At 32.2% G+C, this 15,987-nt stretch overlaps 1 protein-coding gene and 2 long non-coding RNA genes across 5 annotated transcripts; 1 reads left to right on the top strand and 2 right to left on the bottom strand.

Annotated features, from left to right (window-relative positions):
• Nucleotides 1-4,988: 4,988 nt before the first annotated feature.
• On the bottom strand, nucleotides 4,989-9,717 carry LOC123714628 (transmembrane protein 234 homolog). Of its 2 annotated transcripts, none has more exons than XM_045668981.1 (4): nucleotides 7,947-8,825; nucleotides 7,159-7,301; nucleotides 6,579-6,741; nucleotides 4,989-5,373 (listed from the first exon to the last, which is right to left on the bottom strand). In XM_045668981.1, the coding sequence occupies exons 1-4, from the start codon at nucleotides 8,758-8,760 to the stop codon at nucleotides 5,309-5,311; spliced, it is 1,185 nt and encodes a 394-aa protein (XP_045524937.1). In that variant the 5' UTR covers nucleotides 8,761-8,825; the 3' UTR covers nucleotides 4,989-5,308. The 2 variants fall into 2 exon arrangements, with proteins under 2 accessions (XP_045524937.1, XP_045524938.1); XM_045668982.1 differs by lacking the exon at nucleotides 7,947-8,825 and adding an exon at nucleotides 8,832-9,717 and having other exon boundaries at nucleotides 4,997-5,373.
• Nucleotides 9,718-9,749: 32 nt separating this feature from the next.
• LOC123714629 lies at nucleotides 9,750-13,244 on the top strand. Of its 2 annotated transcripts, XR_006754335.1 has the most exons (3): nucleotides 9,762-10,310; nucleotides 11,257-11,438; nucleotides 12,562-13,244. It is a non-coding gene; the product is annotated as an uncharacterized LOC123714629 (long non-coding RNA). The 2 variants fall into 2 exon arrangements; XR_006754334.1 differs by lacking the exon at nucleotides 12,562-13,244 and having other exon boundaries at nucleotides 9,750-10,310; nucleotides 11,257-11,594.
• Nucleotides 10,212-10,988, bottom strand: LOC123714630. The gene is made up of 2 exons (XR_006754336.1): nucleotides 10,560-10,988; nucleotides 10,212-10,484 (listed from the first exon to the last, which is right to left on the bottom strand). It is a non-coding gene; the product is annotated as an uncharacterized LOC123714630 (long non-coding RNA).
• Nucleotides 13,245-15,987: the final 2,743 nt, after the last annotated feature.

The raw sequence follows: 15,987 nt of genomic DNA, 5'->3' as shown, positions 1-15,987 counted from the left end.
ATAGTAATGAGCCGGGTCTAAATCGTACGTTTTAATGCAAACACACCTAAAATTTTCAAAAATATATGCTAACAATAAAACATCAGTTTTTAAATAAAGATTTGAATAATCCAACATATTTTTACAATTGAAATGATTCCAAACATCTTTGGCATGGTTGTAATCTTCATTAGAAATAATGGAATCTGTAAGAGTACTGTAAAAGTGTGGAAGATCTGGAAGTTGATTGTAGTTTAAAGTATCAAAATCTTTAATGAATTCATATGGAAATACACCTTTTTTAGTCAGCCGTTTAAAGTCTTATGAATTGGGAAAGCATTTTGATAATTCATTAAAATTATTCTTTGTTAAATTTTTTGCTAAAGTATCTAAGCTGCTGGGTAAAAATTTTAGGGAATCCACAAAACGTAAAGTTACAGTTGTTAAGTTAAAGTTGATTTTAAGAACCTTTCAAAATGATATGTATTTTTCTTTATTTTGTGGGAGAACTTCTACCTGACCTTCATCCAAGTTTAAGGCATGTACGATAAAATGTGCATCATAATGACTTAAATCGGTAAGGTACTCTAAATTTTTCTGAACAAACTTTATGTATGACCCCAACAAATTCCCCAGTAAACCAATCGTAGTAAATCATTGAATTCCCACACAAAATTTTATCACAAATATAACAATGATTAGATTTGCTAACTATGTCTTGCTGTATTGGTGATATTTCATTAGCAACTTTTTGGAAACCAATTTTTTTAACAATTGTTGTCAAATTATCTTTCAGTGTTTCCATAAATTTTAAAGTACAGTGTTCACCAGTATATGGTACATATTTAGACAATTTATCATCGTATGAGAATTTAATGTAGTATCCAAAACTATACACATTATGTTTTTGTACATTTATTGTATGTGATTTTGAAGGATCGTTTGAACATGATGCTAAGGGACTTAAAAAAGCCTCAAAATCCGCATATATAACAAAAGGTAACATCAATTTACGTTGAAATTTATCAAAACTTAATTTACATTCAGAAACAATATCACCCCACCAATTTCTTTTATTTTTATCTATGCTTGGTATTTGTGTACAAATATGTCTGCAATCATTTATTTGATGGTTATTTAAACGTTCAGATGTTGAAAAATATTGTAAACAAAAGTCACATAGATATATAGCTTCCTTGGATTTCGAAACTTGACTACTTATTAATCGTGACATATTTTTTATATAACAATAATGACCGATTTTACCCTGTGTCAATATAGTAAATTTATATGAGTCTGCATTTTATTCTTTGTAAAATACAATGGCCCAACAATACAATGTTTTTTTCTTTGTTCATTATATTCTAACCCAAAAACATTAATGCTTATATTATTAAGACTTTCAATTTTGTGTATATCGTTTAATTTAACTAGAAATTTAATATTACCGAACTTTAATTTATGACTGAATTTGGTGTATGATGATACTCTATCCGAATTCTTATGAATTGGAAATAAAGCAGATAACAGTTCCCACTTAAAACATGCGTCATCAGTGTTTTTAACATTGATCACAGCTTTTTTTATTTTTATATCATGTGGTAACTCAATAAAGGATTTTCCTCTTAAAGGGTTAAATTGATTTAAGTTCATATCCAAATGTAAAAATTTTTTCAGACTCCACCCACTATCCTTTCTCTCGAATGAATTTATATAGTTTATTAGAGATTTCGTGAGAGTTGTATAAAATATATTTAAATCATCACCAATACAAACAATAAAATTCATTGATTGGAAATCAAAAGTGTTGTTAATGTTTTTTGTCTCCTGAACAAAGTCACCATATAAAATGAAATTTATTTTTAAAATTGTATGATCTTCTATAGATTTATTTATTATTGTAAATATTGTATCTTTGACTGATGCAAGAAATAACTCTGGTGTCTCAAACTGTAAACAATTTTGATTTTCTGAAGTTACTCTATAGGTTATTATTCTATTACAGAACACAGTCTCAATTATCTTAACATTTGGTTTTATTGAATGTTGTATTTTATTTACATTATTTGTGCATTGCTCCTTAGATGATTAGCGAAATATTTTTTGGAACCATTTCTATTACAAATACAGCAAAATTTCATGTTAAAATTATTACCTTCATTCGATGTTGATTGCTCTTGTGAAGACCATGAAAGATGCATGTTCGATCCAGATTTTATTCTTTTGATGTCAGCAGAGTTAATATCAACAGCTGCTTTCCTTTTGGTTCCACGACCCATTTGATCAACCCTATCGAATACAAATTTTATTATATTTAACTGTTAGAAATGCGAAATAAAAAAATCAAAAAAATAATCATATTATATATATAATATGATTATTAAATATACTCACAGTTTCCCATCGAATTCATCACATAGCACCATCATTCTTTGATCATAAAATGGGTGATTTAAATCATTTCTTTCTATTTCATCACAAACGTTGAAAAGTTCAATTGTATCAATGGATAAGCTTTCAAATTCATGATCCATTTCATCAAAAAAAACACTAACACATTCTTGAGACATTGTATATATGTATTCGTTTCACAACTGTTTTTTGCCTCACACTTTTAACCTTAATGCGCAACGGTCTTCAACAAAAAGCACAATGATTGACTTTGTACAATGTAACATAGTATTTATACTAGTGTAAAACTGAAACATTGCTTAATTATATAAACATATGGTATTAAAATCTGAAGCATGAAGAAACTAAATGAAACTAATTTTTAAAACTGTAACGTTTTACACTATCTTCCTCGGATATCCCCTTTGTTATGTTGTATACAATATCCTTTATCTGAACATCAATGTTGGAATCGTTTTTCATGTAATATTTAACACGAATATCTGCATTTTTCCAATGTGCCACTGGGATTTCTTTCAACTTTTTTAAACTATATAATTCCATTTTCACAAGTATGTCAGCGTCCATTCCATCATCTTTATCAGTCGATATATATGATATGCTTCCCTCCTTCCCTGCACGGCCAACACTTGAAGAAAGTTTAGTTTTTTTCTTCTTCCGGTCAGGTTCTTGAAGAAAAAAGTCATCTAAACGATTGGTCTTCTTATTTTTATTTTCTGTTATGTTTAAAACCTCTTCTTCATCATCAGATAAATTATAATAATTATATGGTCTGAAACATTTTTCCACATCCATCAGGTTGTATGAAGACTGAAATATAACATAAACAAATCAAAATGCGTTTCAAAAAATAAATAGGAATTATTAAAGAATTTACTGAAACCAAATTTAAAAAATATAAATAACTTACCTCCATTGTTGTTTATTACTTCAAACTTTCAACCACTTCACTTTTGTCGAACTTAGAGCACAATACTAAATCTTTCTACAAGTATCGGGTTATGTAGACTGGTAATGGATATCATTATCTAGTTACGATATTCAACTCGACTGCATGTTTGAACAAGTATCCATACCTATCAGTAAAATGTGGATAATAAATACAAAGGGCACTCTAAATACCCTTTGCAATCTTAATAGTCATTGCATTTTTAAAATATTTTTGAAATAGATAAGAACAGAAATGTGTGTATCTAAGAGTTTAGCAACCACACATACGTATAATTACTATAATATTAAGAACAATAAAATATATTTACGAATATGAAAATACAAACGAATAACCTTATCAGGTTTTTATTAACCTTCATTACTTTTGAAGTATATTTTAGGACAGGTTCCTATGAGATGTATTATAGGTTTTGTGAATAATACAGCATTCAACGGTAGTTATGGTAAAAATCCTTTCAACTTTGAAAATTTTGGTATTTGCTCATTTAGCCTATATATAGATGGTCAACAGATACCTTCAAAAGCGTTACAACCATCATTTCTAAACGATGTATTTACTAGCGCATACCACACCCTATACTCAGGCACCGGTATACATTTTTTTAACGAAGGTAATGGAATATCGAGGGAGCAATATTCAAATGGGTACTGTTTACTAGCTTTTGATTTAACACCTGACTTGTCGGCTAACTCTAATGTGCATTGGAATCTTGTACGCCATGGTAGTGTAAGAATGGAAGTTAGATTAGAGAACAATTAACTGTGTAGTTTACGCAGAGTTTTCAAATATTATAGAAATAGATAAGAACAGAAATGTATGTGTGGATTATAGTAGTTAAGCAATCACTTATGTAATTATTATGATATTAAGAATAATAAAATATAATGTAATCGAATATGACATGGTTTTTATTTACCTTCATTACTTTTTTTTACAAAGAGACTCATTACTTATGTTGAGATCATATTATGTGTGTTTAAATACATATACATATAAGTACAAATATGAATTGATAGTAATAAATGTAGTCAGTAAAAGAGTGAAAGAGTAGGGGAGTAAACGCATATTAAAGTATGAACACACTAGAAGTGCAAAGGAGTCTTCGTAGAATACATCCCAGCCTCCAGAGCAACATATATCCTTCAAATCGATTGCCGATGTATGCTCAGGTGCCAGCACTTATCATATGCAATCTTGACCCTGATTCACAGCCGGGGTCTCATTGGGTGGCTATTCATATAAACGTTGAAAGAGTTGGGGAATACTTTGATTCGTTTGGACGTAAACCTATTGAAGCAATAGAAGGATTTTTAGGGAGGAATTGTTGCATGTGGAGATACAATAGCCTTACGGTTCAGGATTACCTATCGGCGGTGTGCGGAGAGTACTGTTTGGTATACATATATTACAAGTTCAGGGGGATGAGATTAGAAGACTTCCTTAGAAATTTTACGTGTGACTCAGAGAACAATGATACGGTGCTAGTAAATTTGTATAGAAATATAATGGACATATAAATAAAAGAATAATACCTGGAATAAAAATGTTTTATTTAAATATGTAACCCTTACATCTAATTTTATTATAGATAATGGTGTTAATGTAGGTTAGGTATATTTATTGTTGTTTGCTTAGACCCGTAGGTTAGGTTAGGTTAGACATAGTTTATTCTATTTTTCTTTTAGAGCCATAGATCGGGTTAGTGAATGTAGGAAAGTAGATAACGATGCATTCGTAGCTGATAAGGTGGTGATTAGTAAGTAATTAGCAAGGGTTTTGGGAAAGCTATCTCTGGAACGGTTAGAGCTATCACTTCAGGAGTGAGTGCATTCGACTCCACACGGCCTGTTTAGTGGGGGTAGAGTACAATTTATTTTTTTTTTTTTAGGTTTGGCCAACCATGACTTTTACGTTTTTGGGGAACTTTTTTGGCAGTCGCCGGGAATCCCTACTACTATTAACTAACTAAACATTGTCCATGCAACAGAGGAATGTTCCACCAACGACCAGCACCACGCCGAGAATGGCTCCTGGAAACAAAGATATATATTCATTCACAGACAGACATCTGGACCTTATCATCTTTACATTCACAGAACCATCTAGAGACCAGGTTTAATATAGGAAACGGGTTATCCTAAGGCTACATTCAGTCGACTTTGATATCATGTGCAGAATCTGCTGAAATCTAAAGAAACTCTTGCAAAAATCGGACCTAATGACATTTACGTTATAAGGACGACCTCTGTTGCACAGCGTACGGCACAGATGTTTGTTTTGATCGACTCACCAAGCGAACAAATTGTGCGCGAATATTTCAGTTCACAGTTCGCACACAACTGTGCACTCGCATGTACTGTCACGAAAATATTACTTAAAATATGGATCGGAGGAATGAAAAAAAATATCAAGAGCAGTCAATGCCGGCTTTGCATGTGGAATTAGGTCGTCCGTTTTGTACCGGTGTGCATTTAATGTTCCAATTTCTACAAAAACTATCTGTGTACGATCCGTCGAAATGATTGCCGCCCAAAACATAATGGAGCCTCCGCTATGAGGTGTAATTTCTTAGTACACTTCCGCATAGCGTTCCCATGTCATCAGCACAGTACTCGCCGGCCAGTGTTTTCTTTCCGAAACGGGTCTTTTTTTACCGAACCGGGCCTCTGGACAGTTGAACAAGTCACAATGAAGGCCATAATTTTACCGGCCTTTATCGCTTTATCAGAAAGTGGTTTAATGTAAAATTTGAAAGACCCAAAGAGTTTTTAAATTTATTAGTAATGAGTTACGGCAATTCGCGACATTAGTTAAGCAATTTTACAAACGAACAATAATCATTATTTTTCTTTTATTGATTTCAAGAAATGCCCAATTTGAAATGGTTCAAGTTTTAAAATCTATTTCCTGTATTCATTGAAGTAGAGAAAAAAATTTACAGTGCCAGTTTTTATATGCAAAAGAGTTATCTATAATAAACATAATCAAGGTCGTTGTGATCAGCTATATTGATGTATAAGAGTTCAACCTAGCAGAAGAAAATTAAGTAACGGACAGCCGTTCCGAAGTTAAATACGTTATCTGCAAAAATATATTTTACAGATGAATTAAAAAATATCTGAGATCCTATTATTAATTTTTAAAAAAAAAACATGAAATTTCGACATTGTCTATGTTATTTATTTAATAGACCACTAATAACACTCCCCGCAAATACAAAGTTTAATTATCTTACGAGAATCAAGCGGTTCTTCAGACCCAATAGCAGCGGCAGTAATAGCAGTGAAGGCGAAGGCGAGGCTGTTCGCTGTTGGAACCGCTGTTGAGAGGGGCAATCGCTGTACAGCCATTAAGTAGACCAGGGAGCCCGCTTGGTTTATCAGCCATGGTAGTACATACTAACAAAATTGGAAGTATTACCTTAAGAGAGCGACAAACTTAAGTACCTCATGGAATCTTAACACCTAGACGCTTAAGCATCTTAGTTTGAGATTATTTTACTTTAAATAAGTTTCTGAATTCAGGATATAAATAAATAAATAAATTTTGAATTTGGTTTAGTTGCTTTCATATTACCCAAAAATAAAACAAAAAAGTAAATGTTACAGTCGAAAAGTGTGTGCGCAAGGACACAATCAACTATTCTGTAACTATTATACTATTATGATCCTAGGTTGGTCAAATTGGCAATTCTAATGCATAGAATTAAATGAAATTATCTATTTTACATTTGGCCCATGATATATACACTAAGAAAATAAGCACTAGAATAATAAATATATAGGTGGTAGGTAAAGTTTTAAAAATTAATTTACCTTCCAGTTACTTAGCAGGAATACCACTTCAGCATACAGCTGGCCCACCTTACTCTTAGCCTGCACCAAGCAAAGACCTTTGGTTCCCTGACGAATGAAAGGATTTGTGCAACCCCATAGCACTCCCGTCAGAAATAAAAGACCTGAAAACCACAATCGACTGCTTCTATATTATTATTAACTTTACAAATTACATAATAAGTTCCAAAACATAAAATTTCCATTTTCTTTTATACTTGAGCAATTTTTGTGTGATATTCAATAATCAAGTCAATAATATGACTCAATCTATATGTGAGTATGTAATAAAGAACACACAATAAAAATATGTATATGTTTATTGACTTTTTTACAATAAGTTAATATTTAATTAAATACTTATCATTTGTCTTGGAGTCCTTCCTTAATCAAGACTACATAGTACATATATATGTTTTTATAACATTCCTTTATAAAGTAAAATATAAAAATCAAATAAAAAATGCATTGAATAAATTATTTTTACATTATCACATATTTTCATTAACAAATTAAAGTAAGGACATAAGCTTCACTAAAAAGAATGTAGTATATAGATTTAAAAATCAGTTTATAAGGCTAAATCTAAAATATAAGAATTCAAATTACAAATTGTAAAAAACTTTGGTTTTAGTATGAAATTCTTATTACATATATATAAAATTCTTATAATTTATTGAAAATTGATAATTATTAGTATCCTAACGGAACACCAGGTGTCATAGGTTTTATTATTGAGAAGGGCACACAGTTATTATCTACCCACTCACTAAAATGTTTGCCCAACACTACAGCACATTCCAAAGCCATTATGCAGTCATTCTCAGCATGATGGGCTACCACATGTTGACGATTTAAGAGTCTTTCATGTATATTTTTTAACTTATACTTTTCTCTTGGCTGATTTCCTCGACTCCATGGAAGTCTGCGTTTGGCCTTAAGTATGTTACTTCTTGAAATTTCTTTATTAAAATTTTGTTGAACTGGAGTTGATTCATTTATGGTTTTCATCCACAAAGTGTTTTCTGAACATAATACAGTTTCACCTAATGTATCGGTTGATAAGCTGTCTAGTTTGGTAACTTCACTTATGGACGAGAGACCCACAACAGGCATTTTGTAACTATTATTCTCTTTCTGAAGAATATCATAAAATCCATGGTAACAGTCAGCACATAGTAAATCTTCAGCAAACATCTTGCCAAGTCTATCTATGTGGCGCTTGAGAATTGGAAAATCAAAACCAAGTCCATTTTGAGCAATAAGACACACTGGTTTTGTAAGCATATTAAGAAAGGTGTTTAATACGGTGAATACATTATGTTCAAATGCCGGCTCGTGTTCCAGTAACTCATTGCTCAGGCCTGTGATTTCTGTTGCGTTAGGCTGAATCATCCGCAGTGGATTGAGACAAAGTGTAACCTTATGTTGAACGCGAGGCACATTTCCTTGTTTAGTATCAAGGAAATGGTTACGTTTCACGGCAATTAAACTAATTTCGGTAATACGAGTTTTTCCAATTTCTTCTGTAGGTAGCCCAGTGGTCTCAAGATCTAGAAACACGTACGTCGCAACACGAGACATGGTAGGAAGTAACTAGAATGCCCGATTTGTGAAGACTAAATATAAGAATGCAACAAAACTGATAAGCTTACCCAAGCCATTCAACATCGCTTATCGCGCTTCAAAATAATCGGAATACTTCGGTGATCACAATATTATTATTCATATTTTGTATATTTACTATTAATTACTAACTATTAATTTTAAAAATAAAAAATTTTAGGGATATAAAGCAAACTAATTGAGATTTAAGACTTTCTTGTAAAATGTAATTACTAATTGGTTGTTTTGATTTTTAGTTGCAACCGCAACATGATTAATCGTATTTTTTTTTTTATAATAATTTTATGGCCTGGTAACGAGACCTTTAAGCCAAGTCTTATTTACGGTCACTAATTCACATGTTATTCTATCGTTTCACTTGTTTTCTTAAATCTTCCCCACGGTATTTTTGATGTATTTATATAATGCACTATAACACTTTTTGTTTTTGAGCAAATCACACAACTGGCGGCGGGAGGGATCACTAATTCCATTATTTCACTTGCCAATATTAGTCTATTAAAAATGAATATTTGGTTTTGGCATTTAAAAAAGATATGGTTGATATCTGCGATCTCGTTATTATTACAGAAAGAGCAAATATTGTTAGCTATAATATTAAGTTTAGCGAGGTGCGCGGGTGCAGTGTTATGCCCAAAGCGCAATCTGTTGATTGTGGTAACGAACTCACGACTCACGATACAGCTAGTATTCAACTCATCATACCAGGGTCTTATATGTAAATTTTCCTGTATACTACCATACCATTTTCCTTTCAATTTTTGATCTTCTTCCCATAATGTTGTCCATAAATTTTTTATCGAATTATTGATATAATAATAATAATCAGTCATAGGAACCTGTACCACATTTCTGACATTAAGAGTGTTAATCCCTTCATATGCAGCTTTGTCTGCTTTTTCGTTACCAGTAATACCTTTATGAGTAATACCTAATGAGGGTACCCACATAAAGGCAACAGTTATATCTTTTTTATGCAACCGCAAGACAGTATCTTTAATTAAATAAATAATATAATTAGTTTTAAAATTATTAATATTAGAATGCTTAAGGCTATTTAAAAGACTCAAAGAGTCTGTCAAAATTAGAAAATATTTACAATTATTTATAGAAATTATAGATTTTAAAGCGGCAAAAACTGCACATGCCTCTGCTGTAAATATGGAGCACTTTTTATCGAGAGCAAAGCTTTGAGCAACATCTTTTTGGGAATCATATACCGCACTTCTCACAAAATCATTGCCTTTACTGCCATCAGTGTAGATTGTATAATACTTGTTATTTTCTTCTATAAAAGCCAGTAAATCTGAATTATTTTCGATTGAATTTGATAAAATCGTAATAGGATGAGTGATACAACTGTATGAATGAGTGTAACACGACCAGTGTGAAAGTTTTTTGATGTTCGAATAATGAGATTGTATTTCTAAGAAGATCTGGCACAGAGTTGGAGATGTACCTCTCAGGAGATCATTTGGTGAAGTGAGTGGACCATCTATATTGATTGGGTGAGGTATTATCCTATTTATAATTTGGATATTATTTGATGATAATAGTTTCAGGCAGTATCTTTCTGCAAGCATAAGTCGTCTCAATATCAATGGCATAATATTTGTTTCGACTTCCATGGCCCTTATGGGAGTCGAACACATTGCTCCTGATATGATCCTCAAAGCTCTGTTCTGCAATATATCCAATTTATGTACATGAGTGCTATTTAAATAAGCTAAAGAACTATAATCAAAATGACTTCTTACAATAGATTTATATAATAATGAAAGTATTTTGGGATCTGCACCCCATGTAACACCTGCTAGACATCTTAAAATGTTAACACCATTTAATGCATTTCTAGATACATATTTAATATGTTCTTCAAATGACAATTTCTGGTCAATGATAATACCTAAAAATTTGTGTGAGGTGACTCTTTGAATGACATCACCATTATAGACAACATCCACTACTGGTGTGTCCTTTCCAAATAGCATTAAATTACTTTTGCCAGCATTTATTTTCAATTTTAATGTGTGTTGATAATAATTATTTAACTGTCTTAAGGCAGTGTTAACATTTTCAATGGCTACTGTTAAATTTACATCTGAACTATACAACACTAAATCATCTGCAAATTGAAGTATATTTACATTTTTAGTATTAACATATTTACATATCTCACAAGTATACAAATTATACAACAAGGGTAATAATGTGGCACCTTGTATAGTACCTTTTGATGCATATCCTATCATATAGTCCATATAAGATATTGTTATGCCTAACATATAGTATTCTGTTATTAAGGAAATCATAAATCCATTTACATAATTGTCCAGGTATACCAGAATTACTGAGTACCTTCACCAGTATGCCAGGATCCACACTGTCAAATGCACCTTGCACATCTAGAAATACACAAACTGTGTGTAATTTATTGTTTTTTGCATTTTTCAGATCCGATATGAGAGAAATGAAGCTATCAACACAACTTCTTCCTCTGCGAAATCCATATTGAATGTGTGGAATGACATTATTGGATTCTGCATACCAGTCAAGTCGAGATTTCACCATATTTTCAAATATTTTTCCAATACAGGATGATAACGAGATTGGACGATAAGAACTGATCTGTTCAGGTGACTTATCTGGTTTTAATATAGGTATTACACATTGAGTTTGCCATGAACTTGGTATGAGTTTTTTATGCCATAGATTATTAAGAACATTCAAAAATAGCTTTTGTACAGATTCAGATAGATGTTTTATTAATAAATATGGAAAATCATCTAAACCAGGACTAGTATTTCTTCTAGATTGTATACTCATTAAGAGTTCAGACCATGAAAAAGAATCCAATAAAAATTTAGATTGAGGATTTTCATTGTTAATATTAAAATAATTGTCTAATGAATTTGGGTCAAGTAAATTGTTACTATCTGATAACTTATCTAAAAGTGGCTCTACAAATTCATCCCTATATGATTTATTACCAATTCTGATACCCTTAAACTTTTTAATGAGATTCCAAATTTTACTGATGGGTGTAGTTCTGACGTTTCGTAGACATACATCCAAAAGCAATATGATGTGCATTGAAATCACCACTTACAAAAAGAGGCTTCGGTAATTCTCTTATAATATTGTGCAATCTATTCATTCTCATACTCCTACATGACGGAGGACAGTACACACAAAGAATAGACAGTGTAGTATTTTCTGTGTATATACTTATGGCTATAGTTTGAATATCTTCATAAAAAGTAGTATTTATAACATTGTGTTTCAAATATGGTTTAATTAATATTCCTACACCATTACGAGGATTTTTTGAATTTTTATTGTAGAAATTATAACCGGAAATATAAAAAGATTGATGGTCTTTTAACCATGTCTCATTTAAAACAAATATCAATATTATTTTCATTTAAGAATTTTGTAAGAAGATGTTTTTTATGATTTGCACCTTGAACATTAAATTGCGCAATACGTAGAGATGATGTTGTATATGGTTGTGTATCCATTATATTGACAAATTTTTAATAAGTATATCTTTAATAAATGTTGTAGTTATAGGCTCATTATCATTCTTATTACCTATTTGAACCAGTGTTTGTACCAGGGCCATAAGTACATCACTGTTTGCAATTATTTGTGATTTTATATCATTAATGCTTACAGCCTGTGAGACAGGCTTAATATTTACAGATTTATTTACATGTTGGGGTGCATTATTTACACTAATCACTTTTTTATTTACAGGGTTGGAGCATGGTGGAAGGGGAGGGAACTCATTGTTATCTTTTGTGCTGGCAATGCTTGCATATGTTATTTTATTTTTCTTTTCTAGGATTTTATTCATTTTTATTGGACACATTTTGGATATTGCTAAATGAGGTCCACTGCAATTTACACAGCAAATCTCATTTTGTTTATTGCAGTCTTTATAAGAATGTTCACCTGAACAAATAGAGCAACGCTGTTTGCCATTACAAATTTTAGCATAATGATTAAATTTCATACATTTGAAACATTGTTGGAGAGGAGGTATATATTCAAACACTCTGTAAAAAAATAAATCATATTGGACACTCTCAGGTAAAGTTTGCCAAAAATGTGATACTAACAGTTTGTGTTCCGACTAATTCATTGCCAATTTTTTTTCATAAATCTCCTAACTGCAATTATTTCATTTGTAGAAGTTAATTTCGTAAATAGTTCTTTATTTGATATACTTGCAGGCACAAATCTGATAATACCAGTTTTTTCAATTAGAGCTGCTGGAATGTATGCTTTCATATCATGTTTCTCAAGAAAATGTATATTGTGTATCAAGTTATTAGCTGTATTATGTTGTTTAAATATGACAACAATTTTATTTGCGCTAATTCGCCTTATTGCCACCACGCCTTTAATTTCGGAGAATATGTGGTTTAAATATATTGGGCTTTTATTTCCCAGCCTGTCCTGAATATTTTTGTTTTCAATAAAAACCTTAAATTCCATATTAATAGAATTTTCAGGATATAGTCTTTTATAATTAGGCTTGAGATATGGGATATACGAGTCTTTCTCACCGCCTCCGCCGCCAGCATCAGAAACATTTTGGGGATCTTCGAGCCGCCGTCGTGGTCTCTTTTTTGAGTTGGGCGGGTCAAGCCCGCCCCCCTCGTTTCCTTCCATTTTTATTATTTATACACTATGTTTATATTTAATTTGTCTATTAATACTGTTATTTACAAAGAAATAATCTTTATTTTAATTAAAGTATTATTTTAGAAAAAAAATAGTACCGCGCTTTTTCAATTTCCCGCCAAGAACCCTGATTAATCGTACATACGTCAATAATACGAGATACGTCTGTCATATGCACAGATCAAATATACACATAGGGTATGGGGCTGGCGATTGAGCCCAGCGATCAAGTATTGACGTTTAACTATAGCTATAATATTAAATAAAAAAGAAGCAGAAATTCACAGCAGAGATTGTGAATCCAATTTTTGCAACCGGATGTGAATTGAGTTTGGTGGGGGTTTTTTGTATGGATGTTCAAACAAAACACTGTTTGAAGCTGGGTAACAACGGACTTTGGTTAAAATTTAGAAATACGTCGCCCGTATTAGGAGTTTTAAGTGGGGGTGAAGAACCACTTCCACCCGCCAGAAACAGTTATTGAAAAAGTAAATAAAGAAAAACAAAATATATTTAATAAATAATAATCAAAATAACAATAGATATTAGTAGGTTTTTTGGACAGCTCCGGCGTTACAGGAAATGCTACCCTTGCATACCAAATCACAGGCATTTTATTCAAGCCTCCGCAGCTCCGGCTTTTTCTGGTCGCTGAGACCAGCCTTAGCCGCTACGGTTTGCATCTTACAGCAGGTGGGGGCTGCTCTCGCTCTGCGCCTACGTATTTAAAATAACACTTGGGGTAGAACAGAACTAGTAACACATCAGTTGAGGTTGACCGAATCGATGTTGTCATAAATGATGACCTAACTTAACCAAGATCTAGTTTAGATGTAGTATTAATGAATAAAAATGCTTTAAAACAATTACCTCGATTGTTAAATATAGCAAAAGCAGAAGCACATTCATGTAAACTTGAATGTTATGAGTTGAATATGTCAGTGTAATTTCTGTCAAAATATACATTCGAAATAGGGGTTTTCGTTGAAATACACGCTGTATTTCAGAACATGTGAAACGTATTGATAGCGCTTGAACTATTATAATAATTCATAGAAAAGAATAAAATGTACGTTTCGTTTAACGAACTTCAATACAATACACAAAATTATATTGATTTTTTTACACTTAGACGCAACTCCGACAGTCTAAATTACTTGGAATGGTTGCAAATGCATAAGTATTCTTCATTATGGGGAGCTTAAGTATGAGGAACTACTTAAGCTCCCCATAACAAATATATATTTTTAACAACCAATTAGTTAAGTTGGATATTTAGTCCTATAAATATAATAAGTTGGGCCCAACATTTCAGCGGCTTTTAAGTCTAGTGACCTAGATGCAATCTAATAGGTTGGGGGAAATGTTTCTTCGCATTTTTTAAGAAAATTCACAATATTTATAGTTTATTTACATTTAACTAAAGTATGTATCTAGATACCATTTTGTTCGATAACTTTTTGCCATCGATCGTAGGGACGTGATCCCATTGCTATAGAAATTCTAATCAAAATACCGCGACAATTGGTTTTGGCATTCCTCTCGTGATGTTAACCTGACACTACATAAAGAATTCTGAAGAGACCGAAACAGGTGGAAATCTGAAGGTGCAAGGTCAGGACTATATGATGGATGCATTAACACCTCCCAGCCAAGCTCTCTTAATTTTCGCTAAGATGTGTGAGGTCTAGCGTTATCATGATGAAAAACCATACCCCTTCTGTTGATTAATTCCGCCCGCTTAATCTCAACTTCTTGCTTTAATCTTATCAGTTGTTCGCAGTAGAGTTCAGAATCGATCGGTCCTACCTGCCTACCTCATAATGAATAATAATCCCACCACACACACACAACATCACCTTGTTGCGAGTTAACACGGGTTCCGCCACAGCCTGACCGGCTTTTGACCACGACCTTTTTCGCACGTTCTTGTCGTACGTGATCGACTTTTCATCACCAGATTCTTCAAAAATGGTTTGGTTTTATTACGTCGTAATAAAAAATCACAAATGAGTTCAGTGAGCTCGTGATGTACCCAAATATCGAGCTTTTTTGTGTACCCAGTTTTTTCAAATGCGCCAAAACTGTTTTGTGGTCAATTCCCAGGATTTCAGCTACGTTGTAACTACCGATATGCCGATGTTGCTCCACTTTATCAAAAATGGCATCCATTTAATCCGTAAAAGGGCGACCAGAGCAACGTGCAGATTTGACATAAAAAATGTCTGGATGGAAAACGCTTAAACCAAATTTGTGCTACTCTCACAGATACGAAGTCCATAAACATCGCAAGTTTTTTCGCAACTTGCGTTGCATTTTTAACCTTTTTTGTAGTGAAAATTTTAAAATGTCTCGAATTTCTTCATTAGATTCATCACACGAAAAATAAATAAAAATCACACATTTTCGTAAATTGAATTATCTTCTTTAAAATTTAAACTTTTAAATATACCAAAACCGATTAACCGATTAACCGATACGAAGTCTAAAAAA

Source organism: Pieris brassicae, chromosome 9 (genome assembly GCF_905147105.1).
Source record: "Pieris brassicae chromosome 9, ilPieBrab1.1, whole genome shotgun sequence".
Lineage (NCBI taxonomy): Eukaryota > Metazoa > Arthropoda > Insecta > Lepidoptera > Pieridae > Pieris > Pieris brassicae.
The sequence above is the reverse complement of the archived record's forward strand: the minus strand, read 5'-3'. Positions and strand labels throughout refer to the sequence as shown.

Coding starts and splice junctions, on each gene's coding strand:
- LOC123714628 (XM_045668981.1), bottom strand. CDS start 8,760: ATGTCTCGTGTTGCGACGTACGTGTTTCTAGATCTTGAGACCACTGGG. Junction 7,302..7,946: donor AGTGTTGGGCAAACATTTTA/GTGAGTGGGTAG, acceptor TGTGGTTTTCAG/GTCTTTTATTTCTGACGGGA. Junction 5,374..6,578: donor TGAAGAACCGCTTGATTCTC/GTAAGATAATTA, acceptor CTTTGTTTCCAG/GAGCCATTCTCGGCGTGGTG.